This window comes from Thrips palmi, unplaced genomic scaffold (genome assembly GCF_012932325.1).
Source record: "Thrips palmi isolate BJ-2018 unplaced genomic scaffold, TpBJ-2018v1 HiC_scaffold_10, whole genome shotgun sequence".
In the NCBI taxonomy this organism is placed as follows: Eukaryota; Metazoa; Arthropoda; class Insecta; order Thysanoptera; family Thripidae; genus Thrips; species Thrips palmi.
The window spans coordinates 1654691-1676682 of NW_023144621.1; the positions used below are offsets into that span (position 1 = coordinate 1654691).

General features: G+C 43.5%; 2 protein-coding genes across 29 annotated transcripts; one reads left to right on the top strand and one right to left on the bottom strand.

Moving 5' to 3' along the window:
- Positions 1-720: 720 nt before the first annotated feature.
- On the bottom strand, positions 721-9154 carry LOC117654280. 13 transcript variants are annotated; one of them, XM_034400785.1, is made up of 4 exons: positions 8142-8265; positions 7919-8015; positions 4502-4643; positions 721-2644 (listed from the first exon to the last, which is right to left on the bottom strand). In XM_034400785.1, exons 3-4 carry the CDS (start codon positions 4511-4513, stop codon positions 1334-1336), a joined length of 1323 nt encoding a protein of 440 aa, XP_034256676.1. In that variant the 5' UTR covers positions 4514-4643; positions 7919-8015; positions 8142-8265; the 3' UTR covers positions 721-1333. The 13 variants fall into 13 exon arrangements, with proteins under 13 accessions (XP_034256676.1, XP_034256679.1, XP_034256682.1 ...); XM_034400788.1 differs by lacking the exons at positions 7919-8015; positions 8142-8265 and adding an exon at positions 9035-9154; XM_034400791.1 differs by lacking the exons at positions 7919-8015; positions 8142-8265 and adding an exon at positions 8743-8866.
- LOC117654242 (dynamin-1-like protein) lies at positions 6067-19509 on the top strand. Of its 16 annotated transcripts, none has more exons than XM_034400558.1 (12): positions 6067-6202; positions 9363-9470; positions 9728-9866; positions 11047-11252; positions 11542-11752; positions 11948-12048; positions 12652-12798; positions 13250-13413; positions 14845-15205; positions 16739-17222; positions 18287-18498; positions 19314-19450. In XM_034400558.1, exons 2-12 carry the CDS (start codon positions 9369-9371, stop codon positions 19350-19352), a joined length of 2166 nt encoding a protein of 721 aa, XP_034256449.1. In that variant the 5' UTR covers positions 6067-6202; positions 9363-9368; the 3' UTR covers positions 19353-19450. The 16 variants fall into 16 exon arrangements, with proteins under 16 accessions (XP_034256449.1, XP_034256452.1, XP_034256451.1 ...); XM_034400561.1 differs by lacking the exon at positions 6067-6202 and adding an exon at positions 7626-7732; XM_034400560.1 differs by lacking the exon at positions 6067-6202 and adding an exon at positions 7782-8033.
- The last annotated feature ends 2483 nt before the right edge of the window (positions 19510-21992 follow it).

The window sequence follows — 21992 nt, forward strand, 5'->3', positions numbered from 1 at the left end:
AAACGTTATGATCAGTACCCAATTTCGGGCGAGGTATACTTCATCACCCAAATTTGGGAAGAAAAGGTGTATCAGCTTACCTACATGGCTCAATAGTATTATGACCCAAATTTGGGTGAGGAAACCTTCCTCACCCAAATGTGGGTGTTCCTCGCCCAAAATTTTAGTCACTTTCATTCGCAGTGTACATGGGAAGGTTATCCTCGTCAGTGTGAGGGGGGAGGGGATCAAAAAGTGGCCTAGAATCGTACGTAATCTTGATACGACCCGTATAGGGACTTCGCAACTGGGGATCCGCGGCAGCGCATCCGGTGGGCTTCACTAGATTCAGACTCTTTTCATACAGCTCGCAATGTAGATTTCTTACACTCTCATGCGAATTTTTTCGTACAAATGATGCATGCTTAGTTTTAGCGTGTATTTGGCATGTATGCACTATAGTAAGTGCATGCTTGGCAGGCATGCGCTAGCCAGAGCGTACTTGCAGGCATGCTCCAGGCAGAGCATACAATGTACGCTATTCGATTTGTAGAGCTCTTGCAGTAATTACAACAGCTTGATGCAAATCTGATTTCAGTGTCTGCAACACTTAACGAGCAGAGGCAATCCAAAGAATGGCGCGCAACAATGGCAGCTTTGCAACTCGTTGCTTCCTTCCCCTTGGTGCTGATGTCCAAACAAAAAAGTCGAGAGATATTGGGAAGCACGCAAAGCCGCCAATACAAGGATGAATAAGTTTTATTGGAGCATTAAACAAATGAAGGGTTTAGTTTGCATGTTCACAATATTTAACCTTTTCCATAATCAGAGTTAATCCCAGCTTGCCATTGCATTAACATAATATTGTTACAAAATAAGTAAAAACGTACAATTGAGAACGCCATAATTCGGCATAAATAGTAAAAAGTTTAACATTTCAAAGAACTTTCACACAGAAGTTACGATCATCTGAAGGAAAACGGTACCGAATGCAGTCGATCGAAGTGAGCCTGTCAGTTGTGCACAGTAGGATTTCATAAATAGTCGTGAATAAATATTTTGATTCCGGCACCAACCATTCCTTCATCGGGAACTGGTTTTAAATAGCAATTTCAACCAGGTCGCGAATAAGGACCATTTGTGCCTCAATACTGTCAGTGCTCTGGCTTGGATCCACAAACAATGCAGGTAATTTCTATGAAAAGAAGATAAATGAAACCTGTGCGGTTAAGCAATTGCCTAAAACCAGGTTGTTGCTTAATACCTTGGTAAATTATACTATAAATTACTGAATGAAATAAGAACTTAAATGCAGCAAATTGAATAAATCGGACTTGGTAGACAGTGTGCCTGCCTAAACATACCAGAGCCACCTTCGGCAGTCCCCGGGGCAGCCGGGCCGCCTGGTGTGCGCCGAGAAGGCGGACTGCAGGCCTGCGTGCGTCCGGAGCTCGTCCCGGTGGCAGCGCCAGAGGCACCACCGACAGGCACAGTCGTCCTCGAGGGTGGGAGGGCCTGACAGGCGGAGGTGGAGCCCCGCGTTCCTCGCGAGGACGTCCTGCACGGCCGGGTCGTGCAGCCAGGCGTGGGGGCAGCGGTGGGGCACAAGTTGCAGCGTGGCAAGGCGCGGCGTGGAGGCGGGGCTCACTGCCCGGAAGAAATCGTCCGAGGGCATGGCGTCCAATTCAAGGGCGAGTGCTCGCAGGGATGGGAACCGCTGAAGTGCCGCGGCCACAAGCGAGTCTTGCACACCGTGTAAGGACAGTCTTTCCAGAACGGGGGCGGACGGCGACTGGGCCAAAGCCTCCAGAAGGGCAGCGCCGAGAATTGGGTGGTTGGGTTCGAAGTCAAACTCCACGGTCCGCAAGCGCGGCCCCTGAAGGAGGAAGTCCACTGTTCCCGGACAAGGTACGTCCTGCACTTCGCGATCCAACAGCCCAAATGAATCCAGGTCTGATAAGCTTTTCAGCTGAGATAGGTCATCAGTGAGACGGCACCACAGGGAGCGCAGCCTGGGCATCGATCCCAACAGGGATGTGGGGAGCCCATCCGCCAGGAACAGAACAACATCCTCAAGGGTGGCCGCGTGCGTACGCAATAACGAACAGAGGAAAGGGTCAGGGGCTGCACCTAGGTACGCGAGTACAGTTAAGGAAGGCCTGGGCTCCAGGTCTGACAGTAGAGGCGGTAGCTGTGACATGTCCGAGTGAATGTGTACATTCAATACGCTTAAGTCTTGAACGCCGTAAACCATAAGCAGGAGGGGATGCAAAGCCTCGGGGGCGGCACGGTGCAGATATAGGCGGATATCCCTCAAGCCGCCCAGAGTGGAGAACCTTTGCACTATGGCGGTGGCCCAGGCAGCATCGGTCTCATTCTGAACGGACAGCTTGAGGTCGGTGACGACGCATTTGGTGTTGAAAACGGTGCAGGCCGCAGCCTGCAGGTCCGGCGAGAGCAGGGTGACTTCGCGGAGGCAGGGGGCGAGTCTGAGCGCGGCTTGGAGAAGGCCTTTGTCACCGCCAGACAGGCCAACGGAGCGCCAAACGTCCCGGTGGAGGCTCAGGTCCCGGAGCCGCCGACACACCAATCGGAGGCGGAAGACCTCTCTGGGCGGCAGGAGGGCCAACACGCGCACCAACGCGTCGTCCGGCAGGGCCAGCAGCTGTGGGCACAAATCGGAATAGGAAATGGGCTTGAGTCACTGCAAAATACGCCTAAGTTTGAGACGGCAAATGTGCGGAAAATGGGAACGGAAAAAGTACGCACGGTTAGGGGGCTCGTACATGTTTAAAGCATTTTGTAAAAAAAAATAATTTTTAAGCCAAAATGAAGCTTACCGAATTATCTAAAAGGATTTCAACACAGAAATTGTAAAATCTTGATCCATCTACATCAAAAAAAAAATTTTACGAAGTGCTTTTAACATGTATGAGCCCCCTTAAAACCTTACGAAGAATTTTGAGAATACATAATTACGTACAAGGTGCAAACTTGTAAGTTTGTGGTATGAAGAAATTGTTCGTAAATTACGAAAAATTTTCTTTGTAAGCTTACGCATGGTCTAAGCACTTTGTTACATGAAGTCACATAAATTGGCAAGGCTTAATTCAATGTAGAAGTTGGCGTTGTTTAGCGAAGAATTTGGCGATGAATGCTTCGGCTATTTAAGGATGGCTCGTTTTATGAACCTTTCGTAATTTTGTCGAAAAAAGTGCTTGCAAATGCCTGAAAAGGTATTTAGATTTTACGAACCATTCATGAAATAATGAACCATTCATCGTAAAATTGTTCGTAACTTTAAAATTTTTCCATGAAAATCGGCTTGTGTAAGTAAGTGCAGTTACACAAAGTGTGGATAGTACAACAAAAGTACAACAAAAACTGTACAATAAAAGTACAACGAGAATTGTACAAACCACAACGAGCCCTGGACTGCACAGCACTCGTCATGCCGGTTCCATTGTACTTTGTACTACAACTGTTGTACTTGAAAAGTACACAAAATTCCTGATAAAAAATTTGCCAGAAATTTGTGTACTTTTGTTGTGGTTATTTCCTGCAGTGTAGGACACTACTAGGGATGAGTCTCCCTGTTTTTTCCCCCCACAGATCTGAGCAAGAATGCGAACAAAATCTTATGAGAACCAAAATTTTAAACGTTTCCACTTAATTTCCAAAAAGTGTCCAAAGCCACTTAACTGTATGTCAAAATAAAGCTTACTCAATTATCTAAAAGGGTTTTAATACAGAAATCATAAAATCTTGATCCTTCTACACACCAACAAAATGTTTCCACAAAGTGCTTTTAACATGGATGGACTCACTCAAAACTGTAGCTGACGGAACTTCAGGGCCTTTTAAATGGAGAGAGAGTAACAAAACAGCGCGAAAAGAGTTGACTGGGTGCCCTTAACAACAGTTATTCCCTTCTTCCGCTTCCTGGATCAACTAACTTGAAGGTTTGGAAAATAATTTTTGAATACACTGCTAATCCAAGTGTGGACCGGTAGCGTGGACCACGATGGTCCACGCTATGAAACATGGACCACGAATAGTCCACACTTGCACTGAGAAAACCTTACAAACTATTTTGGGCCTTACAAAGAAAAGTAGTTTGTATAACAAAGTATTTTGAGCATACATAAGCTTACAAAGAAAAAACTTCGTAATTTACGAACTATTTCTTCGCATAACAAAGTATTTTAGTTTGTTATATGTGTGCTCAAAATACTTCGTAAGGTTTTAAGAGTGTGGAAGTGTGACTGGCCTATGAGGAGTTCAACGCTGTGAAGCGTGGACCACAGGTTGGTCCACGTTTCCTAGCGTGGACCAATCGCGGTCCAGGTTTCCTGGCTCCGCAGCCTTCGAGAAAATCTTCACCGGTGGTGCAGCCTTTCACCGCAAGACATTTTCTTAGTGTACTGAGTGAACATTTTCAGTGCACAAGTATATGCATTGACTACGATTTCAGGTTTTGAACACGGACTTCGAATTTCAAAAAAACTTGAATGATACGTACTGATTGATCCATGCTGAAGACCTGGCGGAAGTGGCGAGGAGTCGGAATGCAACGAGCTGTCCCCTTCCGAAGGTTTCTCGTGTGCGGAAGTCGTAGGTATTTCCTAGGACGTCCTTCTAGTGGTGGACACGCCGATCAGAACCTGCAGAACACACAAAATGGGTCATCTGTGGTCATAAGAGGCTCTGGCTCTAACGTCCGCGCCATTGGAGGAGACCAAGGGAAAAACAACGTCAACAATCTATGTACACCGTTATTTAAAATTAAGTCACATTAATTCAAATTTATTTCCCAATAATTCAAGTGGAAACGTACACAAAACATCAAGTAATTTCCACCTCGGAAGAGACAAACACTCTTAAGTACCTTGCCAAGAATGTGTTCGCATAACAAACGAACTTATTAAACGCTCGCAGTTCGGGCCTGGAAGTGGCCTAAGAGAGGTGAGAGTCTTAATACTAAGCTAAGTACTCTACGACACAAAGCTGTCATAAAACAGGGAAATTGGCGTTTGTAAAATGAATTGAGTGGTCATGAGCTACTGAGAACTCTTCACCAAGGGCTACTACCTTCGCTGCGCAGTCAGACTCTACAAACTGGGGTGTGTACTCAGTCACATATACAGATGCATTAAGAACACACCTACAGATGCATACCTTACTCATCCAAGTATGCATCTGCAGAGAAGTTCTCAGCTGAGTATGCATCTGCAGATGTTCCTCAGCTGAGAATGCATCAGCAGACGTGTACTCAGCGAAGTAAGCATCTGTAGATGTGTACTTGCACGTATGCATCTTTAGACGCATTCTGAGTACACACTTCAGTTTGCAGAGGAATACTAAGCTTTTAGTTCGTATTCACTGTCAGAAATTTTGTCGTAAATTAGCGACAAAAACGTCGCTAATTTTGATAGCGACAGAAATCGTTCTGAAACTACTTCGTCGTAACTGAACGACGAAAAAATCATTTCTCTACGACAATGTCGTAATCGCGATTACATATTTTGAAATCTGAAATCCCCGAAAAGTTGATGAAAAGTTGCAATTGTGCTCGCTTATTTACGATTTGTGTCGTTCATTTACGATTCATGACACAAATTTACGACAAGATTCGTAAATGTACGACTGAAGTCATAACTGCACGACATATTCAAAAGATAAATTACGATCGTTCGTAAAATTACGATTAAGTTGTAAATTTACGACTTAATTCGTTTCAAAACGGAAGGTCTCGCTATCAAAATTAGCGACAAATATGTCGTAAATTTACGACTCAAGTCGTATATTTACGACTTGAGTCGTAACCAAATATGTCGTTTTAAAACGACATAATTGTTCTTCAAAATGTCGTAAATTTACGACGATTTTTAACAGTGTTACGAAGAAAAAGCTCAGTAGGATATTGGGAGTGTAGTATTTGCACGCAGCCTTCTCTTCAGGCCCTATTACGCCTATACCATCCTCAGCAATCACCTCCGTACAATTTATCGTGCCGTTTCGGGCGGTGTGAGATCAAGTGGAGCTGGTACACTAGACGGTGTCGTGTTCGTGCGGGCTCCGAATTGAACACGGACAGTTTCGCCAATTCTCGCTGTGACTCGGGGGGACCAGAAGTGGACGCGTACCGCGGCAGCAGCAGTTCACAAAGCGAAAGGGCGTGAAAGAGGAGCACCAGAAAATTCCCCGAATCAGAGCTTTTGAGGTAAGATCATAACCTACATGAAAGCACATTACCATCGATTTGGACGTGACTAATGCTAGACAGCTGTTTTTTACTCGTTCTTTACACACAAACAAATGAAAAGTGGTATAGTGAAGAGAACGAGTATTGTGCTCAAAAATTTTTTTTCAGAGGATATCATTCATCTCAGAACTTACAACATGTACAGAAAAGACAATGGTATCATTTTAAAGTGCAGAAGTCCGTCAGTAAATCGTAAACGGATTGTTTTTCGACTTTCAATGGAATATTTTGAGAAAACGAACATGTAAAAAACGAGATTTTGGGGCCGGTGTCGAAACTAACCTCATTTCAACCTCTTACATCTTTTCAGCAATAATGGTACCCTTTAATTAACCATTACGAACATGAACTCCTACACTCAGTTAATATAAAACCTGGAATGTTTTTTATCACGCACAATGATAAATTCGGAGAAATATCAGGTTAAAGATCGTGTTGAATGAGCTTCGGCTGGACTTCGGCAGGCCGCTCCGCGCGCCGCTCCGCGCGCCCCTCCGGGGGTGCCGAAGCGGGGGCGCGGAATTCAAAACACAATGTAGAGCGGCAGAGCCTCTCTCAACACATTGAACAGGGGCAGGATAAGCGAGGTGATGTAGATTATTTACAATCCACTTTTCATTTGCATAATAGTAAAGAACGAGTCCTTTCATCTTAATATCAATTGATTGATATTAAACACCACTTTGTGTTTTTAGCTATTGCTTTACTTCTTGTTTTTTTTTTACCCACACGGTCAAAAATGTTCAAACTCGGCATTAAAGCCAGCCGCGCAAGCAAATTTAGAATTTTGGACAGTTGCCTGTCGCAACCACTGAAAATCCATCGGCGTGACTTCGTGCCGCTGCAGGGGCGTGAATTAAGTGTCACGCCAATAAACGGCATGACACAAAAGTCACGCCAAAAATCGGCATGACTCAAAAATTCACGCCAATGTTTGGTGTGAATTTCTTGTCATGCCGCTTTTTGGCGTGACTTGTCTCAGAAAACGCGTTGTCATTCACGCCAAATGACGGCGTGACTCACATGTCACGCCGTTTATCGGCGTGAATTTCGTGTCACGCCAATTTTTGGCGTGACTTTTTGTCACGCCATAACTTGGCTATGTGTCTGACCATTACGTTTTCAGTGACGGTGGCGTCCGAAAGTTGTTCAAGTTCGATTTGGAGACTTGAGACCCCACGACAGTTGGGAGCTAAGGAATGATCACAGAAATAAAGAGTCTGTAATAGAGTTTCATCCGAGAACCGGAAATACAAAGGCCGTGTGACACGCTTAAAATTTTACTGAGTGTTATGAGTATACATAGTACAAACTTATTTACTCTGTTACGCGAAGAATAGGGTATTCCAATGCTCTTCCAGAACGAAAGTGATAGATAGCAGTTTTGATGAGAAATTTACGCGGCGAAGTTCATCCGCCGCGTAGATTTCGCATATTAACTGCCATTTTTGACTTCTCACTACCGTTCTGGGAGGGCGTTGGAACCCTGTAAGTTCGTAAATTACGAAGTGTTTGGTTAGCTTATGTATGCTTTTTTAGCAAGGCATGTAATTTGTAAGGTTTTCAGAGAGCTGGCTTCGAACGGCTGGAATCGAAACTCGATTGTGCGCGAAACCCGCGGTAAATTATCGGTCTCCTGCAATAAGACAGACTTTTTGAAAGAACGATTCCTACCCTTCAACTCCGGTTTCCTGCCTTCGTTTTGGAGTCTCTGTGATTCCTCATTTCTCTCGGAAGTTGCCTTAGGTATGAATTCGCAGCAGGGCATACACTGATTCCGAAACCGGAGGTTAGATCAATTTACTAATTCCGCTACATCACTGCAACGCCAGCGGCATGTTTTTTCGCCAAAAATTTGTCAAGCTGATCTGAATTCCAAGATTTGTCAAGCTGTTACCTCGAACCTTCAAGTGCTCGCCAGATTTTGGCAAGCCGGAGAGTAGTTCGGGGCCAAGCTTGCCTATCGTTGGCAAATCAAAACGGCTTGATGTGGTAAGCACACTTAGTGCTGGCTTTGCTACTTTGGCGGCAATAGTCGTCTGGGCCACTCGGTACGTTGTGTCATACGAACTCACGGTGAAAACGGAACCTGGTTTTTGCAGGAAGCCTATGGTAAAGACATAGGTGATTTCCAGGGAGTTCCTGGGAAAACCAGGAACCGTTATTGCCGTGTGGTGCGTCTGAAATGTTGCGTCCGAATTTTGACGCACAGGATGCCGAGACTCGCCCGTTGGTCCGGTCAACCTTGTTATATGATAGCACGCTCGCTCAAGCAACATTGTGCGATACGTCGTTCTGAGAATTACGGGTTGAGCCTTTCTTTTCTCTGAAATCGGCGCTTCCAAGAATAATCTAGTGTCAAGAAATCGTCGGAGCTTTTCATCTTTCGTCGGCGTTTCAATACAACAAGGTTGGTGTACGCCAGACCGTGTCTTGTCGTAACAGGCTTAGCGATGCTGCGCCAGTTACGACAATCCACGCCTGGCGTTTACACCTACCTTGGCCTGCGGCGCTTGCTGCTTGCATTCGGCAAGCCGTCGCAGACAATTATGTTGACGCAATGAGTAGAGTACTCCGTGGAGATGGAGTCATAAAGGGTTCACAATCGAAAATAGCCATATTTGTCAGGCAACTGTAACTCTTTGCAACCGAGGCCCGTCAAAAGCGCCAAACGCCGAGGCACCGATTGCTACAGCTCTGATAGTCGGGCCCCCAGACTCCCCTTCCGACCCATCACGCGTGTGCGGAGCAAAGACTGCAGTTCCTCTTTTACTTAGATGGTGGTAGTACCTAGATTGAGTACTGCCACTGCCCTTCCACGGTTTTGTCGCGATCCGCCTTTGAAAATTAGCTGAGCTTAATCACGCGGCGCCATTTCACTGTCGCCACTGAGAGCGAAGGAGTCACAATCCTGAGTTAGAATTGGGCGAGGTATTCTTTGACGCCCAAATTTCGGTCAGGATTATTTCATCGCCCAAATTTGGGTGGTATAAAATAACCCGCACCCAAATTGGAGCGCTACCTCGTCCGAATTTAGGCATTGGTTCAGACTCTTTCATTCTCAGTGCGGTCTCATGTAACCTGGTCTACTGAGAATGAATCTAATTATGTGTTTCAGAACACCATGGAAACTTTGATCACCAAATTCAACGCCATCCAGGACCAGTTCCGGTTGCTCAGGGAAGATCCCATCGAGCTGCCTCAGATTGTGGTCGTCGGGATTCAGGTATGTGTTGATGTGCTCCTCCGTGACCGCACTCTCGGTGCACTCTTAAAACATTTCGAAATATTTTGAGCATACATATAATATAACAAACTGAAATACTTTGTTATGCGAAGAAATAGTTCGTAAATTATAAAGTATTTTTTTTGTAAGGCCCAAAATAGTTTGTAAGGTTTTCTCAGTGTGTGTTTGCGACAGGTGCGGAAAATTTGTATTTATTTGAGTCTTAAAACCACGTTTGTTTTTGTTTTTCTTGATAGAGCGCGGGCAAGTCCTCGGTGCTGGAGGCGATCGTGCAGCAGTCCTTCTTGCCTCGCGGCACCGGCATCGTGACCCGCTGCCCGCTCATCCTGCAGCTCATACACTGTCCCGTGGGGGACGCCCTTCGCACCACTAAAGGTGAGCACACTGCCAACCCAACTGTCTGCCAGTTCGCACTTACAAATAGAAACTTCCACCAGAGCGCTTAGTGAAGAACAAGAAGAATAACAAAAGGCGGAAACAGTCCTTAAAAGTCGCCCATTTGTCCATATTATGGGTTCATTTGGGTTCTAAACAATGTTTAAAATTAGTCAAAGACGAGTTTTATGATTTTAGACCTCCAAAACCTATAAATGAGACGTTTATGGGAACTGGTTCCGGTACCATTTCTTCCTCTTGTTCTTCACTCGGCGTTCTGGTGGAAGTGTCTATGCCTTGGTCTATGCGCACTTGCAAGTGATCCATGAAGCGGAAGAAGGGGATATCTCTATTTTCATCATTTTTCTGGAGAATCATAAAACTGTTTGCATAGGGTAAACGTAATGCAAGAAGATGAATGATGCAATTGCATTTTTGTAAAGAAAGCCTAAGAAATAAGTGTGAGAATTTTCTAAAGTGTAGCATCACTCTGTAGACGGTTTCTGTGATTTAGATCTTTATGTTGGTATGGACTACGGAACCGTGTTTACTTAGTTCTCCCAAACTAGGCGGAATTTGGAGACTATTCAAGTGGAGCTGAAGTCTGCGTAGAGTCTGTTTCTGTGGTGCATGTTTGGAGTTGCCTCTTTTATCCATCAAGTGATGGGGATTTAAGTTGAGTTGATTCTTTTTACACTAGATTCACAAAGACCCAAGCTGAGTTATCTCCTTTTGCCATTTTATGGAATGGAGTTATGTGGACTTCGGTTGAGTTACCTCCATTTTCCAATGAAATTTAGACCGTAAAAGGAGTCAAGTTGAGTTATATCCATTTTTCATGAGGATTTTCTCCTTAACTGTAAGGAATTGGGTCAAACAATTAATTTGTTGTAATGATGCAAATCATCCTGAGGCACAATAATAAGATAAAACTCGATTTGGAGATAAGTCGAACCATCCCCTCATTCCGCTTCCTGGATCATGTAATACTTCGCAATGCATAGTAAATAGTGTGTAAGAGAGTTCACAATACAATACCGGAGAAAACTTCGCAAGGGTTTTTGAGTGCGTTTGAAAAGAAATCTGCTTTCCTTAGGTTCTTCTATTAATTGTCTTAAGATAAGAACACTGCTTTATTTGTGCTCTTCTGACTGTATATCTGACGATTCCTGACTTCCAGGTACAACTGGTGTCGAAGAATGGGGCGAATTTCTCCACGCTGGAGGGCGCATCTTCAAAATGGATGAAATTCGTCATGAAATCGAGAAGGAGACAATCAAGCTGGCTGGAGTCAAGAAAAACATCTCGCATGACAAGATCACCTTGAAAGTCTTTTCTCCTAAGGTCCCCAACCTCACTCTTGTCGACTTACCTGGAATCACAAAGGTACGCCGCGTGCACTGTTATAGCCTTGTCTTATTGCACCCCGCAGTACTTCTTTCGTTTAGTCATTATCGAACTGGTCGAGACAGCAGCTAGGTAGCATAGCAGTCTTAAGCCTTGAATTGAAGTGGCTTCGACAAGTCCGTGTTGTACTTTTTGTTCGTTACGGCGCTCTTGAAGTGGGGATAGAAACAAGCTCGTTGCCATGTTAAGTTGCGTTGTTTATATTATTTTTTTAGGTGTTGTGGGAGTCTGCTCTTGGTCTGATCTGTGATGTTTTGTTTTGCCGCAGGTGCCGGTGGAGGGACAACCTCAGGACATCGAAAATCAAATCTGTGATTTGGTGTGCTCCTACATCGACAATCCCCTCAGCATTATTCTCGCTGTGGTGCCCGCCAACATGGACATGGCCGCCAACGAAGGGTTGAAATTGGCCAAGGAAGCGGATCCGGACGGCACTCGAACCCTGGCCGTCGTCACCAAGCTGGACCTCATGGACCAAGGTAAGCGTTGGACTAGAGACATCGTATGCTGTGAGCCCAACAGTATGACATCACTTCTCTCCTACGATTTTTACGCTAAGATATTCTGATATTTTCCCGCGGTCCTCTTACGACCGAAAGTAATGTACCACTTCAGATTCTGTTTTCTGTAAGGAATGTGGTTTAGTCATTTGCTCTGTTTTTCTCGTATTCCAGGAACTGATGCGTACGATGTTCTTTCTGGGAAAGTCATACCTGTGAAACTGGGCATAATTGGTGTGGTTAATCGTTCTCAGCAGGCTATCATGGACAAGAAGGTAATGTTACGATATTGGTTCAGAGTTGTTTTGTCTTTCTGTTTGTGTCCGCACTCTAAAAAGTCTGCAAAGCTTTTGCTATTCGTAAATCCGAAGAAAATGAAGGTACTGCAGAATCGCTTCGTATTTTGCATCGTAATCCGAAGCGATTCTTCGTAGAATTTACAATGCCTTTGTTACTTTCACATAGAATTTTTACTATGCGAAAATATGAAGTGCCATCTATTTAGTAGGTGCTAACACTTCACTGTCCAGGCTCTTGGAACAGTACACTCTCAATATTTCTTTTTCACTTCCGCCTATTTCTCTTATTTCTCTCTCTCTTCTTTAAGCAGCTAAGGCAAAATATTTAAAATAGTGAAATTTTGCTGCCCAGATTTTTGGTGATGATGCTTTCCAGCCACCAGGTAGCAGGTACACTGTTTATCACGCACATTTTCGAGAAAAAATATCCTTGCTCAAATTTGAGTGTTAAAGTTCACCTCGCTCACAGTATTGAGGAAAAATCTTTCATTCTTAGCGATGACATACTGCCTATCCAATCTAGTGGCAGTTACTGAATTAGTCACGTGCCTACGCACTCACTATGTCGACTTTTTTCAGTCAATTGATGATATGCTGCGGGACGAGCGTGAGTTCTTGAAAAAGAAGTATCCAAGTCTAATTGGTTGCAACGGGACCCCTCATCTCACCAAGACCCTCAGTGAACTGCTTCTCGCCCACATCAAATCTTGCTTGCCACGGGTGAAGGTAACATAATGCGTTTTTGTAAATACAGTCCTTCACTGGTACAATTTAAGCGTAACTCTATGCTTGTCTCAAGCATAAAGTTACGCTTGAAATGAAGCATACTCTGGAAATTCCCCCATGCATTAATATAGTGGGAATCTTGGCGGAAGAGCCTGTTACGCCTGATTTCAAGCGCAAACTCACTCTTAAAACCTTACGAAGTATTTTGAGCATACATATAACAAACTAAAATACTTTGTTATACGAAGAAATAGTTCGTAAATTACGAAGTATTTTCTTTGTAAGCTTACGTATGCTCAAAATACTTTGTTATACAAACTACTTTTCTTTGTAAGGCTGAAAATAGTTTGTAAGGTTTTCTCAGTGCTGATAACGCTTCAGTCTTACCAGTGTTTGGCCCGCAATATTCGTTGTGATTCTATACCACATTCTGTTTTCCCCCTCCCTGTAGGCTCGTGTGCAAACTGAAATCAGCACTTGCGAAAACATCATCGAGGCCTGTGGCGCCAACGTGGAGGACAAGAAGAAGTATTTGAGCCGAGTGTTATCTGACTTTTGCAACGAGTTCTCTAAGGTTCTGGAGGGCGGGCAGCCAGCCTTTCAATCATCAAAGCTGTAAGTACGATCGTCTGCTGTTAATTATGAAACACGGGGTAAGAGTGGGTCATCTGTTTCCTGGGTCAAGATGTGAAATTTTAGAACTCATGCGAAATCAAATGTTATCTAATTAATTCACCAGGAAATAACGATGTTACCTTTTCACCCCGTGTCCCATGATTTGACCCGACCTTAAGTGTTGAGATTAGAAGCCGGAATCGTCTGCATGGAGAGGATTCTCTTGATGCTGGTCATGAGCTGCATTTTTATTTGCACCCTCAGATTCGTATGATGAAAGGGTCATCGTAACATACGTTGAAATGAGAACATACACTAAAAAGTTGGGGTGCCCAGACACTGGGCGCTTATGTCACCCGCCTCACTTTTAAGGGTGCCATATGTCGCCCAGTTTCTGGGCACCTTTGTCGCCCAGTCTCGGGATGCACAAATCATACAGTAACTGGCCCTCTCCTATGGTAGAGCATGCACAGGTGTCTTTGTTCCCGGGCGACTGAGGTGCCCAGATTCTGGGCACCTTTGGCACTTCAGTCGCTGCTGAGCGCCATGGGTGAAGGCAGGTTTCTTAATGGTTTGTCCACCCCGAGACTGGGCGACATTTGGCACCTTAAAAAGTGGTGCGGGCGACAAAGGCGCCCGGTTTCTGGGCACCTCTACAATAAAATTCATGCGTAATACGATGAAATTCTTGCTTAATACGATGAAATTCATGCGTATTACAATGAATGTATGCACTTACGCTGAAAACTAAGCCTATTACGTATGTGCGAATTTATGCGTGCCTTACGATGAAAAACCATCGTAATACGTATAAGAACGTATAAGAACGCAAGGAGATTTTTTTGGCTGAAAATCCATTAAAATCTGTCACCAAACTTTCAACGCCCTTTTCTCCAAAGACATTTTTTTAATATTTTAATGGTCCTGTGCGCATACAGTTTGAAGTGTCGTCAATGATATTTTTTCCACTGACTCAGTAGGTTATTGCGAGGAATTGCAAGTGACAGTTTTTGTATATTCCACCCAGAAGTATGGTTTTGGATATCGGTTTTTACAAAAATAAGGGAAAATCTTTGGTTTTTGAAAAATGTCAAAATTGAAAAGTTGGTATTTTGCTATCAGTGCCGGAAACTAAAATCTGTCACTTGCGTTTGTTCTTTGGACTTAGACGAACAAAAAAATATGTCGGTCAGGTCAATAACCCAAAATGGGAAACGCACAGGAATTTTTTAACAAACACTTACAAAATTATAAAAAAAGCCTGTATCTCAAGAACCGCTTGATATTATGGGATGGGAATTTGGGTGAATTAGTTTTTCCTCAGGAGTAAGATTTTGACAGAAAATAAGAAGTTTTGGACCAGCAGTTTCTGAGATCATTTTTTCACCTGTCCCTGGCCTTAATTTACTAACTTTTTCTTTCAATTCGCAGGCTGATTGGCGGTGCCAAGATCTGCTACCTCTTCGACAGGCTGCAGAAGCGCTTCACGGCGGTGCAGCCCTGCGACCTGTACTGCCTGGAGCGCGTGACGATGATGATCCGCAACGCCAGCGGGCCCAGGCCGCCCTTCCTCGTGTCGGAGCAGGTCCTGGAGGACTTGGTGAAGCCGCTGATTGCCGACTTCCGCGAGCCCTCCCTGTCCTGCGTCAAGGCGGTCATGAACGAGCTCAGGAACGTGTTCGCGGAGAAGTTCCCCAGAGACGCCGGACTCCGCTTTCCGTTGATCAAGGACAAAGTCGGGGAGATCCTGGAGAACACCATGAACGAGTACTCCAAGGCTGCCCTCCACATGGTGAGAGCTACACACTAAATTTTTATGGACGTTTTGAATGCATAATTATGCAATTTTTATGCATAGTTATGCATGCGCAGATACGTCCATAAGGTATGTATAATATTATGCGTCATTGTGTACATTAGTTGCTGGAAGATTCTTACTTTTAAAATGTACACCGTTATGCATACTATTATTCATACCTTATAAACGGCGCTGAAGTCTGTTCTCACTATAAATTATGATCCAGGAAGCGGAAGAAGGGAATAACTTGACTTATCCCCAAATTGAGTTTGTATTTTAATATTGTGCCTTAGAATGGTTTCCATCACTACACCAAATTATTTGACTGAATTCCAAGCAGTTTAGGAGAAAATCCACATGGAAAAAGGGTATAACTCAACTTAACCCCTTTTACGGTCTAAATTTCATTGGAAAATGGAGATAACTCAACGGAAGTCCACATGAGTCCGTTTGACAAATTGGCAAAAGGATATAACTTAACTTGTATTTTTATGAATCTTGTGTAAAAAGAATCAACTCAACTTAGCCCCCCATTAATTTTAAATTTCAATTTGGAAAAAAGAGCTAAGTCCAAAAAATACACCAGAGTAACATACACTTTATGCAGACTATTGTTCCACTTGACTTGTCTCCAAATTCCTCTTTGTTTAGGAAATATAAGGTGAGCTGACTCTGTTTTCCATTTCAACGGAAAGCGATAAGTCGCAGAAATCCTCTACGGAGTGACCTTACACTTTTTATTTTTTTTTCAAAATTTTACTAATGCTTTTTGAAATTATTAACATCTGCAACATTCATTTGTTTTGTTTTAGTTTTCCCTCCTAACAGTTTTTGGTTTCTCCTGGAAAATGGCCAAAATTGAGTTATCCCCTTCTTCCGCTTCCTGGATCAAATATTTATGGACTTAATTTATGCATAGTTGTGCATGCACAGGTTCTGTGCATGTACAACTATGCATAAAAAAAGGCCATAAAAATTTATAGCGTATATAGACTTGATCGCCCTAAGTGGCGAATTTGTTACGGAAGTGGTTTTCTTTGATTGTTCTTAACCACGAAGGGCCATAGAAGGCTTCAAATTAACTCTCGAGTTCGCTTTGGCTGCAGGTTCTGTGACATATTTTCACAAAGTGAAGATATAATCTTCTTGGTCCTTTAATTTTTCTTTGTACTTAGGGAAGCTCGAGTGCCTCCTTCTTTTGGTGCCAAGTGGCCAGGTTTTTTTCCTCTTTTTGGAACAGTCCCCTAAGTTAAAGTCGGAATATAAGTAGTTTTGCCTGAAATTTTTTCTGAGGTGTATACTTGGCAACTTGGAGTGTGGAAATCAATGGCATGCATTTGTCCTGCAATCACGTGTATGCAATGGCTTTCAGGGAAAAGTCATGGTAAAGTCATGGAATTACATATTCTCAACCTTGTAACTACCCTGCTCTCTCCTCGGCCGGGATTCCAAAGCTGTGGGCAGACCAGCGATACAGCTGATATTTCGACTTCACAGTCTTTCACTGAAATATGCGCTCCGTTGCAGGTTAATGCCACCATCGACATAGAGCTGGCACACATTACGTACGGCCAGTTTGAAGATCTCGTGGAGAAAGAGCTGCATAACATTTTCGCTGCTGAGTCTAAAGAGGGAGCTAAATCCAACACAATCTCAACCCCACCCCCACCGAAGAAGAAGTTGTCAGGCTCCAATTCTGCAGTCTCCAATTTCCAGTTCTCCAGTCCTCCACTCTTCGGTACTTCATTCCCCACTTCTGCTGCGGAGCCTCTGGTCAGCGCTCTGCCCGCTGTGCCCGCCATCTCTTTCGGCGAGTCGCCTTCTCCCGTGAACCTGGGAATCATATCCAATTTCGCTTTGCCATTCAAACGGGACCCCGACTTCGTGGTCTCGCTCAAGAAGAAGTTGAAGGTTGCCGAATGGGAGGAGAATGAACCCATCCGATCGGAAAAGCAGCTGCAGGAAATTCTCAAACTCAACCCCAACGATGAAAAGCACATGATTATCTTAGGTTTGTGTTTGTGGCTTTGTATGACACTCTAAATGCAGACGCACTATCTTGGCGCTGCTTTTCTGAGAAGGCAATGCCGAACCGTGCGCATCGTAAATTGCATAGTTTTCCTATCCTACTTTTTCCATAGTTAGAAATAGATTACACTCTCAGACTCGTTTCGACTTTTTTCTCTCCATTATTGACTTTTTGTCCTTTGCTTACGTAGTTTTTTAAGCAGCAATAATATGTGTTATATCCTTTGTAACCATGTACAATATTGTTCACTATAAAGACTAAATTGTCATCAATTATTGACTATTTTTTAAGTCAATTGCGTATTGACTTTGTCAATAGCAAATTGACTTAAAGTCAATATAACGAATGAAATCTTACATAGATATTGACGAAATAGTACCCTTTATTGCTGTGTAAAATACTCTTAGGACAAAAAGTCAATAACAGTCTGAGAGTGTATACGACTTCGCATTAGCATATAGTACGTACACTGAGAAAACAAACGCGGCCAATTCCGCACGTGTGGTGCGGACAGGGACTTTGACCACGTTTGGTGACGCGGCCGAGGTCAGTCTCGTCGCATCACCAAACGCGGAATCCGCCACGTTTGCACCATGTTAAAGGATAGGGCCTCGATAAGCTTGACCACGTTTGCGCTCCGAATAGCGATGACCGCATCACGAAACGTGGTCAAATCTTAACAAAATTTGACCACACCACCTCGTGCGGAATTGGCCACGTTTGTTTTCTCAGTGTAGGCATTAAGTGTGTTTCCCTTCACTGGTGAAGCAAAGGCATAAAAATTGTGCCCTGTAAGGGCGTAAACGATTTACGCCCTTGTAGCGGCGTGAATCGTTGATGCCTTTTTGGAAGGGCATCAAAATTTTGCTCTAAATTCCTATATCATTCACGCCCTTCCCAAGGGCTTCAAATGATCTACGCCCCTAAAGGGCGTAAAAGAGTATTAATGTCCTCAAGGGCATAATTTTCATGCCTTTATTTTACCAGTGTCTTTGTCCTGAAAGTCTTTTCTGTTTTAATCTTCTGAACTTCGTTTGCGTTTGCAGGCGAGATGCTCAACCACTATTACAAAATGGTGTCGAACAAAGTGGCCGACAGCGTGGCCAAGACGGTGATGCACTTCTTGGTGCACGAAGTGAAGCGCTACCTCCACAGTGAGCTGACCGAAGGCATGTTCCCGAAGTCGGTGATGGACACTCTGTTTGAAGAAGACAGAGAGGTCGAAAAGAGGAGGCAGGACAGCCTCGACAAGCTGGAGGTGAGTTGCGAAACGGGAGTCACGAGCGTTGAGAATGGAAGTCACGAGCAGGACTAACGTTTTGGGTGAGGTCACTTGACGAAAACACAGCTGTGCTGTACGTGACAGGAGTGCACTTAATGTGTCGCTTGTGTGCAGAGTGGGTTTGCCGTTGGCGGTTTTGATATTTGTTCGATTGCGGGCTCTCATACCATTACACTGAGATTCCAAACGCTGTGAGTATAGCACTTAAAGTGGAATGCATTGAGATATTGCACCATACGTGCAATGCCACAGCCACATTGCACCTTACGTGCAATGCGTCCCGAAAATGCCCTATGCTAATCGATGGGAAGGCATTGCACTTCACGAGCAATGCAAAAGCATTGCACCAGTTGGAGCAATGAAAACGTCTTCAAATGCATTCCACTAATTGGCGCTTTACCCATAGCGTTTGGATTCTCAGTGTACAGATTCTGCCATTTCAATTGACTGTGAAGTAGTTGTGTAACTGATTTAAAACCCATCTCACTCTCACTGTTGGGTTGTATCTCCTCTTTATTGAACTGCTTGCAGAGACATTAACTTTTAATTGAAGTAACTTTATTTACTGTGCATGCAATCAGTCAGAGTTTTCTTATGTAGTTCAGAAAGTAGCCCCTGTAAGTTCCTAACTTGCAAGGAGTAACACTACATCCTTTCTCTTATGCCAAAATGAAGGAGTAACACTACATCCTTCATTACATTGTTGGGAGCAGTTTTAAATCTTAGCTCGGAATTCTAGATAAATCAATTAGTTAAGTGCTCTTATATTTTCCCGTCTTTTTTGTCGACAGGTGCTGAAACGGGTCTCCCGGGTGCTGCAAAGCGTATAATCGCTAGTTCCTCGCGACTCCTTCATTATTTCGTTTTTGTTTACTTTGAGCTCAGGTTTTTGTCTACGGTGTCTCTTTGTTGTCAATTTTCGTAGTAGGATGTAACCTCTAGTAAATGCTCTTTTTTTTGTTAAATAGAGGAAAACTATAAGGGTAAGATTTGTTTTGTCTGAGTTCCTTATTTTTGAGATCCCCTGAATTGGAGAATTGATGTAAGGAACCAGCTCGTTGACTGTGAGTTGTGACTCTGAGTAGGGAACCTGATGCAGCAGTGCTATGATCATTTTTATTGTTTCTTCAATCAAAGAAAATCGATGGAATGTTACAATCCGATTTCAAGATATAAAAGCAATGTTCCATTTCAATAATCTGCACGTGCTCCAGAAGCAGAAAAAAAACTGCAACTTCTTGTGAAACTAATCTCGTACCATATCAAAGAAGACTACGTACCAAACATCAATTTTTAACAACGAAAATACACACTAAATGTCTTGCGACGTTTTTTGTCCCACGATTTATGAAGTTTTAAGCACATCCGACGCTGATACAATTTTGTTTTGTTCCTGCCTGGTGACACATTTTGTCCCGCCTGGCGGACACAAAATTGCTTCACCCCCGGATGTGCTTTAAATTGAATAATTAAAAGGACAAAAAAAAGTCCCATGACATTTCGTATGTAAGTACTACAGTAGACGCTTATCTCTTGACATTCAGTCTAGTTGAATCGAATGCAGCATATCAAGTCACTAAAGGGAAAGTGTGGTTAATTTTGAGGGCACGCCTCAACACCGCTATAAAAACAATCTGATCTCACAAACGAATGTACAGAACATAAAAGCACAGGCGTGGATTAAAACAGTTAAAATGCGGTAAGAAGGCCCCTAGAAATCAAGTCGGTTAAGGGGGCAATACACTGAAAATGGCCAAAAACTGACTTGTGCGATCTCGACCTCGTTTGCGCCAAAATGTAGGTAATTGAAGCGGCTATCGCATGAACTAGGATTATGAACATCGAACAATCAAAAGTACAAAATTTTACGAAAAAACCTGTTTTGATCATTTTTGCAAAATTTTCAAAAAGTGTTTTTGGATGAAATTTTGTACTTTAGGTTGCTCGATGTTCATAATCCTAGTTCATGCGATAGCCGCTTCAATTACCTACATTTTGGCGCAAACGGGGTCGAGATATCTTCAGTTTTAAGGACTGAGGGACGCCCGCCAGTTCAACTTTTGACGAAAATTTGATTGGTCGCTGCTCCGCTCCCTGACGTCCGATCGACGCCATTCTGGGCTTAAAATGCTTCTTTTTGTAAGGTCTTGACGCATGAAAAGTTTGAACAGCGCTAAACAACGCGTATGGAAGCAATCGCACAAGACAGTTTTAGGCCATTTTCAGTGTATTGCCCCCTTAAAATCGAACACGTCAGGTCAAGTCACGATGAGAAAAGGTCAGGTTCATACTTCGCAGCCACGTCTCGACACTACTGTGGGTGCCAGTCCAGGATGATGTGTACCGCACGTGATCGTCATTTTATCATGTGGTTTCTTGCACAGTTTGGCTTCAGAACAGACGGTGCAGTCAAACTCTAGTCTATTGTTGAGGACAAATGTTTACTCCAGTGCACATGCTCTTCAACTTAACTTGGGTAATCCCAGATGACCCATTTTCCGGTGCCATGTGGTTGCTGCGTCTTCTTTTTCGGTGAAGTTGGCTTCTGGGAGGCTTTGTTTGAGATTTTCTTCAAATAGTCCATTTGAAGTTTTTTGGTCCTTTCAACAAGACCAGATCTTGTGGTACCTTCAGGGTTCCTTTGAGTATTTTAGCTCCATCTCGCCACGAGATGCGGTACCATCCACGTACTCCATCAGCGATTTTGCCTCGAATGCTGTGGTGACTTCCAAATCCCACAGGGGATAGTTGCTACTATCCTTAAGTTTTGGCATATTGCCGTAATTTTCTTTGGAGTCCATGATAAGATGACTTTTCTTCTTGTCGCTCAGATTCGGCCAGCTGGGCCCATAACCTTTTAATCTTCACGTGTTCTGACAGGAGCTTGTAGGACAGAGAAAAGAGATGTTTACCTTCACACTGGTTCACCGTACAATGAATACCCTTTTATTTCTCTATAGTAGGTTCCTCAACATAACTTGAACTCAAGGAAGGCGGTGGTGCTATGGTAGAATCAGTCTTACTTCTAACATCGACAAGCCTGTTACGACACGACACGGTCTGGCGTACACCTACCTAGTAATAACTACCTTCAAGGGAGGGAGATGACATTAATTCAGACTCTGGTTCTATGTGATGACCACTGTTCACATGGTGGTCCAACTGCCCCTTTGCACTGTAAAAAATTAGTTCGTAAATTTACAAACAATTTATGGGTAATTTCGTTGCACAAATTATCTGTAAATTTACAACGTCTTTTTGTTTCTTAACGATTTATGAATTATTCTTCACGCAGTAATTTGTAAAATTACAAACTTTTTACACGCTCCAAATTACGTGGACCGCTTTTGTTCTACCTTGTCACGCTGATTAAATGGAGATTAACTTATTTCAGCGTTTTTGTTTTGTTTTATGAAACATCTTGTAAAATGATGAAGGCATCACCATGTCTCGTAATCTTACAAGCGATT

What these genes read in the sequence shown, in the direction of transcription:
- LOC117654242 (XM_034400549.1), top strand. Translation starts at nt 8,805, where the DNA reads ATGAGTAGAGTACTCCGTGGAGATGGAGTCATAAAGGGTTCACAATCG. An exon ending in CGCCCTTCGCACCACTAAAG is followed by an intron (nt 9,867 to 11,046) that starts GTGAGCACACTG and finishes CCTGACTTCCAG; the next exon opens with GTACAACTGGTGTCGAAGAA. An exon ending in CCAAGGCTGCCCTCCACATG is followed by an intron (nt 15,206 to 16,738) that starts GTGAGAGCTACA and finishes GCTCCGTTGCAG; the next exon opens with GTTAATGCCACCATCGACAT.